Genomic DNA, 16,272 nt, shown 5'->3' with positions numbered 1-16,272 from the left:
TTTCCCAAAATGCTGCCTTTAATTTCGAAGTTCTATCTGAACGAGCTTTTGGAGTGAATCTTTGGCAAATTGGACAGGATCCCACATTGTGTGCCTCTCCGAGGCACAATAGACAGAACTCATGGTCATCACTCTGTGTCATCCTTGTTCTGCACTTGGAACACTTCTTAAACAGTGGCCTGGACGCCACAGTCCCAACTGAAAGCACATGAGGCAGAGAGAAAATCAGTCGAGATTATCTCCTGCCGAGATCACTCTCCAAAGACAAAGAAAAGGCCTTGACGAAAAAGGCAATCCAATTTGTAGTAGATAATGAACGAGCGGAGTGAACTAGAAAAGCTTCCTCTCTTTGCAGCAGCAAAAATGGAACTGAGGGAAGAGGTGCCAGCCCTCTGGAGTACATGATGCGTTGGTGGGAAATCCCGTGCATGCGTAGCTCCAGTTGGGCCAGGGCACCCCTTCTTTGGAACTTTAGCTAGAAAAGAAAATGTCCACAGCTGGCCTGAGCAACCGCAGCCCCAATGTGGGGCTGCAGAAGAAGATGGAAGATGAACATTTATACAACACTTGTTAGTGTTTAACTCTCTCTTCTCAACTGGATTTTGCTAAAATACCAGAATACAGAGAAAAGTAGCTCTAGAGCTTTTTCCTCTTGGTACATTCACCTGAAATGTCCCCAAAGTAGAGCCACTTACAATTTTTCTCTCTGCAAATAGAAAAATCACATGTGGTGGGAAAACAATCCCAGAAACCTATCTATTCTGCCAATGGGGTAGTTTTTTCATACTGCTCCATGGAAAGCCTTTTAAGTCGCTCTCTAAACATAAAGCCCTTTGCAACATACAGATGACCAGTCCTAATATCTGCCTCACATCAGACGTATGTTTTGGAATGGAAAATATATCCCAAGTCACAAAAATGCTACAAATTATTAATTTTAGACATTCTTAGATGCTTGCTTTTAAAATTCATGGAAGCATAACTTAGCTCGCTAGTATTTTCTGTAATGATTTTATTGCATCTCTTGCAGATCCTCAGCAGAAGCACAATGCTAATCTATCATTACACATCAGAAGGTTTTGTCACATGCGCATACTGTTCTTTTCATCCAGTGTTTATATGTTAACTTTACATCATCTAATGGTGACAGATAAATTTATTTCTTGACAAGGTGCTTCCTATAACAGCTCCAATATTCAACTAAATTGAACTTTTTAAACAAATAATGAAACGATGATAAACTGATAGCCCTACCTGGGGCGAAACACACCTGCTCTGGCCTGCAGCCCCCATGTCTGCCCTGCCCTCCTGTTAATTTCTCACACCTGGAGGCTTTCCTTCCACTAGCAGAGTGGCTCGCCGCCACCACCTGACATCTGTACAGAACTGCCCACTGTGAGTGTCAGGACACCCAGCTTCCCTTCCGAGTTCTGAGGCTCTGCCATTGTATCTCCCTCTGCCCTATGTCTAGTCACCATGGGGACAGTTTACTGCCTTGCACAGCCCTGGAGGAATGGCCAATTGCCAACTGCCTTCTCCTTCCTGGTGCTCCTTTTAAAATAGCGTGTTTGAGATGGTGGAGGTCTGTGTGGTACAGAGAACTGCTCCCAGCATCCAAAGTTCAAAAATATTTATTAAAAAGAAAGTGTTTGCAAGCATACTTTTAGCACAGCACCAAACTGAGCCAGGGAACCAAAAGAAATGGGAAAACGCATATCCTCTGTCCCTTTCTCTATACATGCCCTATCAGATGTTAAAATAGGACAGGCTCCTTTTTCTTTGGATGTTACAGGCCTCAATAGAGTTGCCATTACCATGAAGCTTGCCTTTAAAATTGAGCGAGCATATGGTCAATGGCTGCCTTGCCCAAGGAGAGGTCTGTGTGTGTTCATGGATGCAGCACCGAAGGAGAAGAGACCTCCTTCCTGTTGCAAAGAAGTTTTATCACATCTGTTTCTCCCTTCACTGACCAGGTCATGCCAGGTCAAAGAAGCATTTCCTAGAGCAGTGGTGGCGAACCTATGGCACGGGTGCCAGAGGTGGCACTCAGAGCCATCTCTGTGGGCACGCGTGCCATCGCCCCAGCCAGGCCCAGACCATCATTAAAGTGTCAAATTCTCTGCCAAATAATTTTAAGTAAATGAAAGCATTTGGGATTGCTTTCCTTACTATGTTTGGATCATCTTAAGTTAATGTATGAGTTGTTTTTTCTCAAGTAAAACCTCAGTATTCAGGTTAAATTGCCGTGTTGGCACTTTGCGATAAATAAATGGGTTTTGGGTCGCAGTTTGGGCACTCGGTCTCTAAAAGGTTCACCATCACTGTCCTAGGGCTTCCTCCTGGAGATTATCTCTAAATCTGTTCTAGGCTAAAGTCCCCCAAAACTCTGTTCCCTGCTGGGGGGGGGGGGAAGACTTGTCCATCCCATTGTCTCTAGCTAGAACATTAGCATTTCTCAAGAGGTAGCTGAGGCGAGCCTGGAAAGACATCGACAGCCTGGTCTCTGCCTAGAGAAAAAAACCCAGTTAAAATACTAAGTGGAAGCTTTTGCTCATTCTCAAACCCCTCAGGCAAAAATGCATTTCTTCACACTTCCTATTGTGATTGTATGAGAGTTGCTGTCTACATAATACACTAACTTGTTTACTACTGAATTTGTTTTTTGTTTTCTACCTTCAAGTTTTATTTCCTGCCTCTCACACAACAAAATTAAGATATACATGTTAAGACAACATAGGGTGTCTCAATACTGGGTATGACTGCAATTTTGTTTATGAAATGCCATGGCATTTATAATTTCAAATTCCATATGTATGTCAAGCAGTACAATTTCATATTCTAAGTTTAAATTATGCACTTATGTTGTTAAAGCATTGTTTAGGTTTGACAGGAAATTAAGTACTATTTACTTTCCCCAAAAATTTCCTCTCCATCTCTAAGAAAAAATGAGGAAAACAACAAAATTTTCCTGCAGCCTCAAAATCTGGAAATTTTACATGTCAATATCTCATAATAAGGCTGCCTAGTTAAGTTCATGGCTGAAACAGCTTGGAGGTATCTCTCCTCCTGCTCTTAGTTACTACTATGCTGCTAATAGCAGCTGCCACCACAGTGCTGAAACTAGTAAATATTTTACATGTCCAGGGATAGAAGAATACAAATACACTGAAAAATGGAGCAGAGAAATGGGTTTACTTGAAATTACATTTGAGGGCAGCTTATTAAGGGGAAATGTTCAACCCCTGTACTAAAAAAAAATGAGGCTGGCTCAATGCCAAGGTAGGCATGATGCTGCAATCTGTCTCTGTACAGGCACACTACAGGGATCCCCAGAATATATGGATTTTCTGTGCTTTTCGTGTACATCTCTCCTCCCACCGTGACATGAATTTACTACTGTGCTGTAAGTGTACATTTCTCATCAGAGCCTTCCTAAATTTAAGTGAGAGCATCTCACAAAGTATCCCAACCTGGAAAGCCAAGGCTAGCCCGTTCATGTCAGATCTCGGAAGCTAAGCTGGTTTGGCCCTGGATAGTATTTGGACGGGAGACCACCAAGGAATACCAGGGTTGTGACGCGGAGGCAGGCAATGGCAAACCAACTCTGAACATCTCTCGCCTTGAAAACCCTACTTAGGGGTGTCCAAACATACGGACCAGGGGCCAAAATTGGCCCATCCAGGGCTCTTATCCAGCCTGCAAGCAACTGATGCAAGGGAGGGAAGGCAGGAGCCTGCTCGGGGGGGGGAGTGAGGAAGAAAGCATATGCAGTGAGGTGTGTGTGGCCGAGATAAAACAGTGCGGGGGGAATGGCAGTGAAGGCTATGAAAGAGGTGGCATGGCGTTTCCCCCCCTTTCCAACCACAACTCAGCAAGGATTGTCAAAGCCATTTCATGGGGGGTGGATCCAAGTGGCCGGCACTGCCACTGCCACACCAAATGGTGACCATGAGGGGAACTGGTGAGAGCAGGCGCACAGAGAGGTGGTTTGCCAACAGAGAGATGGGGATGGTAGGGTAAAGAGGAGAAGGCCAGCGTGTGGATTTAGGCTGTCTTGTGCGTACCACTCTGAGGGGAAAGACATCTCGACCTTGGAAACAGGTGGAGGAGCAAAGTGAAAAAGGGACACCGCTGTCACCACCACACAACTGAACAGCCATGGAGCTGGGAGGCAGAGTGAGTACTCGGGAGGATGGGGGACTGCAGCTTCCCTTCTGTCCCACATCCGTTCTCAGCTCATGAGGAAAAAGCAGTTGTGGGAGGACAAAAAGCACCCCTTGGGAGATTCTGGAAACAGCCTCTCTTGTCAGGCCTTCCCTTCAGCCCTGCCACTTCTGTGGGAAATGTAGGAGGTATGAGAACTGGTGGAGGGGGGGGGATCTGGGAGAGCCAGGTTCAGCAGCCTCCCAGCCAGAATCCTGTCAACTTGGTCACCCAGGTCCAATCACTCAGCCTGGACCACCTCACAGGGTTGTTGTTGGGGATGGGGCGATGGAGGGGGAAGTCTGGCATGCCTCCTCAAGATCCTCAGAGGCAGGACAGGGGAAGAGAGGAAACAAAGAGCCAGAGACGGATAGTAGCTGGGGGTGGTATGGTGAAGAACTACCTTATTTACCTGGAAGGAAGATGACTAATCTCCTAAATGTGGTACATATACAAAAGCAACTAATTTGTATGGAAATGTAAGATAACCCCCTTTTTTTCCCTGGGGGGGGTAACCTAGTCTTGCATATGATTTATTGTGGCTTTTGTGGATTCCCCCAGAAAATCAATTGCTTTCACTTCTAGGAATCAATTGCTTTTGTTTATATTTTGAGTAAAAATTAATATCATTAATTGGGTTTGCCTGTGTCATTTATAAAGTTTATATCCCCAGTACCTGGCATTACATTTTATGGCACACACGGCCGGAAGACAAAGTAACATTTATGTCAGGTCTGGCCCTCGTAACAAATGATTTTGACACCTCTGCCCTATGGGGGTCGCCATAAGTCAGCTGTGACCTGACAGCACTTTCTACTACTATCTCACATAGCATATTCTGCATTATTCAATATCACTGACTAATGATTAATCCCAATAAAAACAATACACAATGCGAAGTTCCAGGATCCAATACTGATGTGACATCTCTCCCCCAATTAGATATTAAGAGAGGACCTTCAATTAATACCGGTGTTCATAACATTCTGTCACATTTTATTTGGATCCAAGATTTCTGGCAACAGATACTAGAAATTCAATGCATTACATGTACTTTCACTTATTTTGGCACTATCACAACCTAACTGCACTATGGAGAAGTGGAATGCTGCACAAATCTTGTCATCTAACTGAATAAGCTTCTTCATCAACTACTTCATTCTGTGATTCATCCTTTTAAAACAAGTTCTTCCAAAACACAAAAGAGTGGATCTCCCAAGCAGTGCTGGCAGTGATGTGGGTTTTCTCAGAAAAACTCTGGAAAAGTTTCTTATTCAAATTTAAATAAATAATTAAAATATTTCAATAATATCAGCAAAAAGAGGCAAGTGCACCATGTAGAAGTACTGGGGTTTGTCTATACTTCATATCCCACTTTTAGCCCATCTAACATGACTTGCAGCACAACAGCCTTAACCTCTATATTTAAACAGACTATATATGAAGTAGAATTTTTTCCCATGGGAAAATATAGCATTGGAAAATTTCCCACCCTGCATCACTGAGTGCTGGTAGCTCCTTTTCATACATGAAGTGAACAAAAGGTAAACTGTCTCCATCCTCACTCCAACCATGCTCAATCTGGACTAGGCTCAGAAAGAAAAAGATGGGTGGGGAGAGACCAGACTGACTCCCCCCTAGAAGCCCATTTTTAAGTTCTACCCCAGGTGCTACTGGTGATATCACAGGGAGCAAAAGCAAGGCATGGGACCACTGCATTAAGCGATCCCACCACCCAAAGCACAGGCTTATAAGGAATGTACTTAAGGAAAGTGAAATACATAACTACCTATAGAATTGAAAACATGATACAAACAGGGGGTCACACAGACTCAATGGGGAGAAGACAACAATTCAGATAGTTCCCCCCAATAAAATTTCAAAAGCACGAGCAAGCCAATTTCTGTTCCCCCACAGTTTTCTTCACTTTCAATGCTCAACTGTTCTCAGTAGAGATTCGGGGTGAAATTTATTCCCACAGAAAATTTTCTGTTTCCATTCACTGGTGATTCCATCACCAATACAATATTTGGCAAACTTTGCAGTTTCAATAGTGTAGTTATGGTTTTTAGGTGACTATCAACCTAGGAAACAACAAAAGGGAAAAAAACAACAACCTGAAAAGCAAGTCAAGAACCTAGAAGGTTGAGTGGCTAAAACACTGTTATTTATTACAAAGTGTCAAGTAACTACAGACTAGTTTTTAGTCTGTAGTTACTGTGCACTTCGTAATAATGTATTTTGTTCTGTGCTTTAGCTGCTCAACCTTCTAGGTTCCTTCCAAGTGACTATCACCAGGAATTGTGAGAGAAAATGCATTTAAAAAGCCATGTATCTAACCAGTTGCATAGATCAAATCAAACCCCAATATAAAATTATTGCTTATGTGTCTCCCTCTCACACAGTGTAACCACTGATCTGCTATGGAATTCACAAGTAATGACAGAGAAAGACGGTGAAACTGAGGTAACCCAGTGACCTCAGTGGAAAGGTGAACTCTGCTGTGGACAACGTATCACATACAGTTCTTTGAATGTGCTAAAACTGGTGGGTGAGCAGTTTTCATAGCTGTCCCCCCCCCCCTTAAATTTAAGGAAAGTACATACTATATTGTCTGATAAAAAATAATTTCCACATAAATCTTTGAGTTTGTTTCAACATAACATAATCACATTTGATTAATTTTTCTAATCAAATATTTCAACACAAGTATTTGTTGCTGTTGGGACATAAAACTGATAAGGCACTTTTAAAATCTTATTTACTTTGTTCATCAAAGATACATCAGAATAAAAGTTAAATCAGATCATGTTCTATTTAAGGCACTGGAAAACCCCCCACACCCAAATACATCACTGGCTCTCAATCCTGTGTACTTCATCAAGCTATTGGGGGGGAACACATTTTTAAAGTCACTTTCCCACGTATCTGGGGGGACCAAGGACAGAGAAATCATACATTGTCTCTGAATAGCCTTGGTTTGCCCTGACCTGGATAGTCCAGACTAGCCTGCTCTTGTCAGATCTCGGAAGATAAACATGGTGGGCCCTGGGTAGTATTTGGATGGGAGACCAGACCTCCAAGGAATACCAGGGTTGTGACATGGAGGCAGGCAATGGAAAACCACCTCTGAACATCTCGTCTTGAAAACTCTACAAGTTTGCCGTAAGTTAACTGTGACTTGATGGCAAAAAAAGAAAAAGCCTTGTTTCTCTGCTTTTGTGCTTGATGTGAGCCACCCACTATTACCATTAAATATGCTAAAAAGATACACTCAGCAACTGATGGTGGTACTGAGTTTTTAACATATTTGACTGTAAACTACAACTCTGAAATGTGGCATGTGTACGCAAAAACACCTGGATTACCAGATTAATCTGAAAAAAACATTTTGCTAGATTTCTACCTCAACAGATTGAAGAATTACTCCAAAATATATTGGATACCTTCATTTCAGAGTAGAAGATGAAATCTGGGATGTGCCTAGAGCAATGCACATTGACTCTAAGAGAAGCCTGTACACCTTCCCCATTAAGTACAGCCTGAAGGGGTTACAGCAGGTTCAAGAACATAGGGAGAGCTGCAATTTGGTACAAACACTGCCCCAGTAAAACAGATTAATAGAAAAGAGTGGGAGGAAACAGGTAAGACACAACAGTCATAACCTAGGTCAGTGATGGCGAACCTTTTGGAGACCGAGTGCCCAAACTGCGACACAAAACCCACTTATTTATCGCAAAGTGCCAACACGGCAATTTAACCTGAAAACAACTCATACATTAATTTAAGATGATCCAAACAAAGTAAGGAAAGCAATTTTCATTTACTTAAAATTATTTGGCAGAGAATTCGACATCTTAATGATGGTCTGGGCCTGGCTGGGGCGATGGCACGCATGCCCACAGAGAGGGCTCCGAGTGCCACCTCTGGCACCCATGCCATAGGTTCGCCACCACTGACCTAGGTAATAAGCCTTTCCACACAGGGCAATAATTCAGCACAGAGTCAAGCCATACATGGGACAGAATACTCTAGAACAGGAAGAATTCCACTGCCCTTTCATGTACTTGAATCAGTGCAGGACTTGGGGAAAATCTGTGATCTTGGGGGTTACATGACAGCAGGGAAACTGAGTGAAAACTGTATGGGGATATGGGGACTGTCACCTTCAGACCCTCTGACTGGGGAAGGAACCTAAATTTGAAATGCAATCTGCATTAGTGTTCAAATGCAAAAGGAAACTGGGCTTCAATACCCCCCAATCAGTGGGTGGATATAAAAATTGGGCAGTCATTTCTATAACATCCAACAGGCTAAAAATTGATAGTGTCATAGTATAACTCAATTATTAGTGAAGCCTGCTTTTTTTTAGCCACTCCAATGGAAATTAGGAGCTTATCGCACTTGTTTAACAGAGGGCCACATTCCAGCAAAACAGAAAAAGTATTTTCCGGTGTATGTGCTCACTGTTGACCTGAGACAGCCTCAGAATATTGGAGGGGTTTGCTGAAACAGGCAGCAGAAATACAAACCTACTAAAATAAGCCACATGCATGGAACTGTTTCAGTTACTTTAACAGTAGGGAGCTGCAGCCAGTACAGAAGCAATGTAAGTAAAGCCTGCAGGATCAGACGGGCCACCCATCTAGTGCAGCTTCCTGTTTCACACAGTGGCCAACCAGGAACTTTGGAGGACCAAACGAATATGGCATGGAGGCTGAGGCAAACCTCTGCTGAAGCCTCCCAGCACTGGTAACCAGAAGTCAGCTGCCTGTGAATATGAAGGCTCCTTGCAGTCACCATGGCCAGTAGCCAATAATGGACGTCTCCGGCATGAATCTGTCTAATCCCCTTTTTCAACTATCTATGCTTGCAGACAGCACAGATCAATTCTTCTCCAAGTAAAGAAGTATTTCCTTTTGTCCGGCTTGAACCTACTTCTCAACAACTTAACTAGGTGCTCCTGAGTTCTAGTATTATGGGGAAATGAGAAGTAATAGTACATCCATTACTGTAAAAATCATGTTATATTTACTCACTGTCAGCCAAAGATCACAGAGAACAAAGTGAGCAGTGTTTTTACTTTAAGATATTTAGAGGAAGAAAAAGATAGATATCTGTAACTGTGGAGATTAAAGCAAATATTGAGTTGTCTTGTAAATATATTTCACCCATACAAATGTGTTTAACCATTAAATGCAATGAACAAAACTTATTTTTGTTATACGGACATAATTAATTAATGGCTTCACAATGCAGGAACAAACATAAGCAATGGGTTCCATCCTGCCAATCATTCCCATGTACCTGGGGGGAGGGTGCCAAAACCCCCTCATAATTTTTCTGGTGGTCCCCTCTAGCCCCCAAGCAGCATGCGGGGGGGGGGATTTTGGCCTGCAGGAGGAGGGGGAGAAATAGAGAATACATCAATAACGTAGGTTCTCTGGGAAAACCTGAATGCAATTCAAGTTTTAAATAAATAAATTAAATATTTAAATGTTAGTAAAAAGGCAAGCCAGGACCAAGTATAAGCACTGGGGTTTGTCAATGCCTCATATTCTACATTTAGCCCATCAAACATGTTGCATTTGCAGCACAACAGCCCTAATAACTATAGACAAACTATATTTATATATCTTAGGTGGAAAGCTTTCCATAGAAAAAATATAAGATTCAAAAATTTTCTGCAAAGGTTTTTGCCCCACATCACTGATATCCAGCAGCAGGGATTTTTTGGCAGGTTCCGAATCATTGATTACATTTTTATTTAGTGACCACCTTGACCTTTGCCACATACTTGATACTAGTGGTCTACTTTACATATTTTAACTCTTCACTTGGCTAAGATGCACTTCTGATTGTATTTTTGGGGCTATGCAATGCTGTTTTTGATGCTGGGGCAATTCCCCCCGCCCCGTATTTCAAAAAATGCTATGAGAATAAAATCAGGCACTGAAAATTATAAGTATACAGTGAGTGTACCCTGAAGCCTTGAACATTATGCAATAAGAGCAAGTGATGTTCAATAAGGTAGAGCTAAATGTTTTCTATCACACGGAATTATGTTTGACCGAATCAAGTCACTCCACTTTGCATCCTGCTATGCATTTGAACAAGAGTTTACGTATTTCATTCTAATTTGGCAAATCCCTACATAAGACCTGAAAAAAGAAAGGAGCTACAAGAACTATTATAATAGTGGGATAATTATAGGAATATTCTAAACCAGTGCAGACAAAACACTGCCAATTAACTTAACCATGCTTATGCAACCAGGAACAAGCTGAGAAACAATGTACTCCCTTCCCTCACTAAACATGTTCTCCAACTCTTCCCCTGCTAGTTTTAATCATGGTTATATTTTATACTATGGCACTGCTACTGACTAAAGGTAAGGCTAGCCAGGGTTCCTGCTTAACCCAGCTATGAGGGCAGCTGAGTTCAGTTTACTGTTAGGAGCACTTAAATGAGGTTAAAGAGGAAAAGGAGGGGGTGTAGGATTTGTGTTACAGAAGGGAGGGACTGGAGCCAACTGTTTAACCATGGTTAGGCAATCCTCAGTCCTCTGTTGTTTACCAATCTTCCCAGCTGACTATACTGTATCACAATAAATTTAAGATCATTCACTTGAAGACTTAATAATGCAAATTTTAAACTGTTTATCAAGTTATCACAAAAGAAAACAGCACTTTTCCCGGTGCTTACATCCTAGAAGCATCTCTGAGACTGACTGGAGTTAACAGGTATACTCAAATGCAGTGTTCCCTCTAAGCTGAGTGAGTGTGAGCTAGCTCAGTTTTTTAGCCTCTGGCTCACACTTTTGTCTTAGCTTAGGAAGCATGGCTCCAGAGCAAACTAATTTATGCAGTAGCCATATCACCCGCTTATAACTTTAATGCCAGTAGCTCACAAAGTAAAATTTTTGCTCACAAGGCTCCACAGCTTAGAGGGAATATTGCACTTTTTCATCAGAACCATGATGCAACTCCTCCAAATCAATGTAAATATAGTAATAAGGGCAAAATATTAAAATCAACATAACCCTTAAAAAAAAGCTCCTAAGATCTTATTTTTATGGCAATAAAGAAAACATAGCTGATGCGGCGTGTAAGTCACAAGAAAAAGAAGAAGAGATTGGATTTATACCCCGCCCTTCACTACCCAAAGGAGTCTCGGAGTGGCTTACAATTCCTTCTCCTTCCCCTCACCACAATAGACACACTGTGAGGCAGGTAGAACTGAGAGAGCTCTCTTGAGAACTGCCCTTGAGAGAACAGCTCCGAAAGAACTGTAACTGACCCAAGGTCAACCAGCTGGCTGCATGTGGAGGAGTGGAGAATTAAATCCAGTTCTCCCAGATTAGAGTCTGCGCCCTTAAACACTACACCAAACCCACCAGATATGTACAAAATTACTCTTTATTAGAGACAGTTATGAAAAAATTGTCCACTGAATTTTAAAGGGAGTTAGGTTTATCTTTACTCCAAAATACTGGATAATAGAAAGAAACCTGTTCTCTGCAGCGAACATTGTTTTGACTTGCAACTGGACAAAAAAAGCACTTCAGAGCTAGGCTTCATGTTGTGGTATTGTGTGGATATTACAATTATTCAAATATCAGTGAAGAACTCTTTTAAAGCAGGCTTTATACTGGGAAAACCTTTTTATTCAAACTATATACAGAACACTATATTGTCCATTTTGCAACATATTTGTCAGTATGTCTTCCATATTACTGGTGTAATATTTTAATGCTTTCACTTCTCCTTTGCATTCAAGCTTATGTTAAGTTTTGGGAAAATTCTGAAAGTCATTTTAAGATCCACAAATCCATGCCCCGGGGGGGGGGGGGCCTGGAAACACCTTTGAGCAATGCTGGAAGAGTTGCCACTATAGCCCCCCCAAGGGTGTGTGGGGGGGGTCAGATTTGATGTACAGCACGTACCCTCAATGTACATATCATTACAGGCAGCTGACTTACATCAAGTAATTGTTTACCTTGAAAGGTAAGAGCTCTCAAGATCTCTTTCAGAGGACAATCTTTCTTACCACCTGCTACCTATGAATCCTTTAACTGAAGATGGGCTGGAGCAATTCAAGTTCCCAGTCACTGGATTCTTAAAAACCTGATGTTATCCAGGGATTATGTACATTTTTACAACTGTGTGGACCTAAGGTGTTCATTAAGTCAAAAACATCATCTTGAACTGGATACACAGAATCCTAGGCCAACCACACTCCCATCACTTACTGCCCTAAGGAGTTAAGTCTCTATCTTCTGCATTCGTATACCACCAAAGAGTATTCAAGAGCTATTCTCACGCTCAGTACACTCCAGTAATCTGTCATTAAAGATAGAAAATTATTGTGGATTTATACCCCGCCCTTCACTACCCAAAGGAGTCTCGGAGTGGCTTACAATTCTTTCTCCTTCCCCTCACCACAATAGACACACTGTGAGACAGGTAGAACTGAGAGAGCTCTCTTGAGAACTGCCCTTGAGAGAACAGCTCTGAAAGAACTGTAACTGACCCAAGGTCAACCAGCTAGCTGCATGTGGAGGAGTGGAGAATTAAATCCAGTTCACCCCTGCTAAGCTCCCGAGATCTGACGAGATCAGGCTTGCCTGGGCTATCCAGGTCAGGGCAAAGGCTGCAGCCTTCTTAAAGAGCTGACACTGGACCAAGAACACCCTAAAGCTCTGAATCTAAGTTGGCTGAATCTTGACAGGTAGCCACAACAAGAGAACCTATCAACAGCCATTGACTTAGGAGCTGAATCCTGGTAGAACTGTAGCAACATAACTCAGGCTTAAACTAAATACACTGAAGTTTGGAAAGTATTTTTCAGACCAAATAAATGACCTCTTATCCATTTAAAAATGCTAAATCCATTAATGACAGGAAAAAGCTACAGTAAAATAACTGAAAAACAGAGCCATAGGGGACTCGAATGCCTTTTAATTCAGCTGTTAATGACAGGAAAAAGCTACAGTAAAATAGCCATAGGAGACTAGAATGCCTTTTAATTCAGCTTGCCCACACTTTTTCATTATAGTCTAGTAGCAACGTTACTGTTGTATGTATATCACCCTTGTACTACCAGTCTCTCAACATGCAGATTAACAGAAGAATCATTTCAATTATTGTTCCAAGCCGGAAGACCATTACAGAAAATGCAGCGGCAGTTCTCAACCCACTCTGCTGATATGTTAAGAAAGGAAAACCCAGCAGAGGAAGATCTAGAATTTCACAATAATGATACACTTATTATTATTATTGTGTTAACTACAATATATTTTTGAAAGATATCAGAAATGTCATATATTTATCCTATGATCTACTAGCTTTATTTACAGAGATCCACTTTATCCCAGACCCTAGCGGGAGACACTGATAATCAAGCAGGCTGCAACTGAAACATTCAGAGGCAAAACCTGCCCTAACATGCAGCAGCAGGTTGGGCCCCCACACTAATCATCTTTCCAAGTACACTTTTATTTTCTTCGAAGTGAATGACTGAGATTCACCCCACTGGAAAAAGAACAATGTTTCACTCCCAACAGTATAACATCAGGTTTCCCCTGACAAAGACCCCCCAACCTCTACAATATATAACTTCCTTTGACTTCCCCTCTCCCCTGCCATTAAAGGTGTTTCACTAATATAAACCTGGCTGTTAAGGACTTTTCATAACATCCTCTTTTTCTTAACGCTCACGCACATTTCCCCTAAACTAGTTCTTACCTATCCCCAACCCTACCATTTCATTATTTGAACTGTTTTTATTTCTACTTTTACTGCCCAATCAAACTTTCAAGACTAAGGAAGAATGATTCTCTCCTCCTAGTCTGAGACCATTCTTCTCCCCATGATTTAATACAGGTGATATAGTATTTTGTGAAGTTTCTCAACTGCCATATGGTCCCAGTCCTGGTAATACTCCAGCCTGTATGCTGAGAAATTTTTTCCCTAAGGAAAGCATTTTTATCTCTATGAGAAGTAGTTCTTCCACTATATTCTCAGAAAAGTTGAATTCGCAAAACCTCAGGACCTGGCATGTTCTTCTAGCCTCTACCTCCCCTCTACCAACAGAAACCTTTACATCAGCAATGAGTAATTTGTCCAGGATTAAGAATCAAACATGTACAGAAACTAAAGCAACATTCAATTTATATCATTTCCATAGCATTCCAACTTACAGTGGATGCTTAATACCAGTCAAAAGACTCAGTGCCATTATCCATCAGTATTTTAGTTACTAAGACTAAGGGAATGGGGATGTCTGCAGCTTTTGCCAAGAGATGGATTTAACAGGGACCAAAAAAAGGAAAAGAATGTACACATTAGCTTAAGGCAACATACTCAAACTATGTTTTAGGGCAATAAGAGTTTCTTGGATGCTCATCAGGGATTCTCCTCAATGAAACTCAGTAACAGCGGACAACCATCCCTGGAAGATAGCATACCCATCATTAGCAATCTTCCCCTGCAATGGGCACCCACAGTGTGCTCTGCAAGTATTCTAGGGTGTATTCTGGATGTATTCTAGGACATAGTGTGTCAGATTTATTTGTTCAGCCCTGCAACTAACATACAGAATGGAGGTCCAATTTTCAGAGCACAAGGGATAAATCAACCCACTTCCCACTTACCTCTCTGTCGTCTGCCTCTCCCTACCCCTAGCACTTTGCTCGTAAGCCAAGCGCGGATTTTTATTTTTTTTTAAGATAGGAGAAAAGCAACTGCAGGGAACACACAGTTCAACTTTCCTCATTTGCTCACACTACTCTGCTTTAAAAATCACACACGTGATTGGGGTAGACCTAGAATTAAGTTAACAGACTTCACTATCATGTCTATTTTGTGTCCCTCAGGGCAACAATGAAGCCTAAGAGGCCTCGCTGCGTGCTAATATGTGCCACAGTACAGTCCCAGAATCCTCTGCAACAGTCAAGTTCTGTGGCATCTCAGCTGATAAGTCAGTGTGGATAGGATTCCCTGAAAGCACAAGGATTGAAAGACACTTGGTTAAGGGACAGTTTTATTGTGCCAGAAAATAAGGATGCTGAACAATAGGCAGACATATTGCAGAAACTGGTGTTACAAATTAAAGGAGATCAGTGTTACTTTGCTTGTGTCCCTACTAGTTTTTCCGTCAGATCACACACTAGTTAGACTGTACACAGTGATTCCCCCTTTTAAAAACTTACCTAATATTACCTGGAATAAAATGAAACATAATTTTTCAAACACATCTACAAACACTTTTGATGAAAATGGAAGCTTCAAAATCCTAACGACATCCTGTAGGCTATGCAACACTGTACACTTTATGCTATTTTAAACCTATCTAAACTAAACACCTAAAATAAGGTTATTACTTTTAAAAAATGGTTATTAGACTTCTTCAAAGAACACAACACACCTAGATATAAAAACACATGTATGATTACATCACCAAAGAGCTACTACAGAACCCCTAAGTAAGAATTAGAAATGAGCCCACAACAATTTTTTATTAGCCTACCTGCCCACATGGACATTTGTGACCAATAAATAAATAAAAAAAATCCTGCAGTTTTGGCCCAGAAACCCGTAGGAAATTCTTGCAACAGAAGATCAGGAAAAGCACATATTTTAGGCACCTGTTATAAATAGCATTGTCAGAGATGCAATTTATATAATGTGAAAACACACACACACAAATAAATAAATATACATAAAAGCTTACAGATGAAAAGACTGACACGTAATCCTCTAGCGTTGCTGGTACACGTTTTAAATTTGAATAAAGAAACTGATATATTAACTGAACTACACTAGACACTGCCCCTGCTTATCTTAAAACTCCTGGACCTTTTGCATTTTGGATTCCCAATACATCCAGTACGGAGGATTGCCCTCGTTTGGAATAGCAGGAGACTTACACAACCACGGAAGCACCGTCCACGGCAGCAGTCAGCATCACGGCCTGCCTCCCTCCCTCCACAAAACAATAGGAGCGAGGTGCAATAGCTGTCAAAAGGCTTTTTACGGCTTAGTGGCCTAAAACAGAAAAAATATATCC

At 41.5% G+C, this 16,272-nt stretch overlaps 1 protein-coding gene across 1 annotated transcript in view; it reads right to left on the bottom strand.

Annotated features, from left to right (window-relative positions):
• LOC107119731 (ankyrin repeat and KH domain-containing protein 1-like) overlaps positions 1 to 16,272 on the bottom strand; it is a 118,775-nt gene that overhangs the window by 101,363 nt on the left and 1,140 nt on the right. The window contains exon 2 of the mRNA XM_015422313.1: positions 15,133 to 15,203. Coding sequence (XP_015277799.1) covers positions 15,133 to 15,203 — 71 coding nt within the window. The remainder of the gene's footprint in view (positions 1 to 15,132; positions 15,204 to 16,272) is intronic.

This window comes from Gekko japonicus, unplaced genomic scaffold (genome assembly GCF_001447785.1).
Source record: "Gekko japonicus isolate JY-2015 unplaced genomic scaffold, Gekko_japonicus_V1.1 scaffold738, whole genome shotgun sequence".
NCBI lineage: Eukaryota > Metazoa > Chordata > Lepidosauria > Squamata > Gekkonidae > Gekko > Gekko japonicus.
The sequence above is the reverse complement of the archived record's forward strand: the minus strand, read 5'-3'. Positions and strand labels throughout refer to the sequence as shown.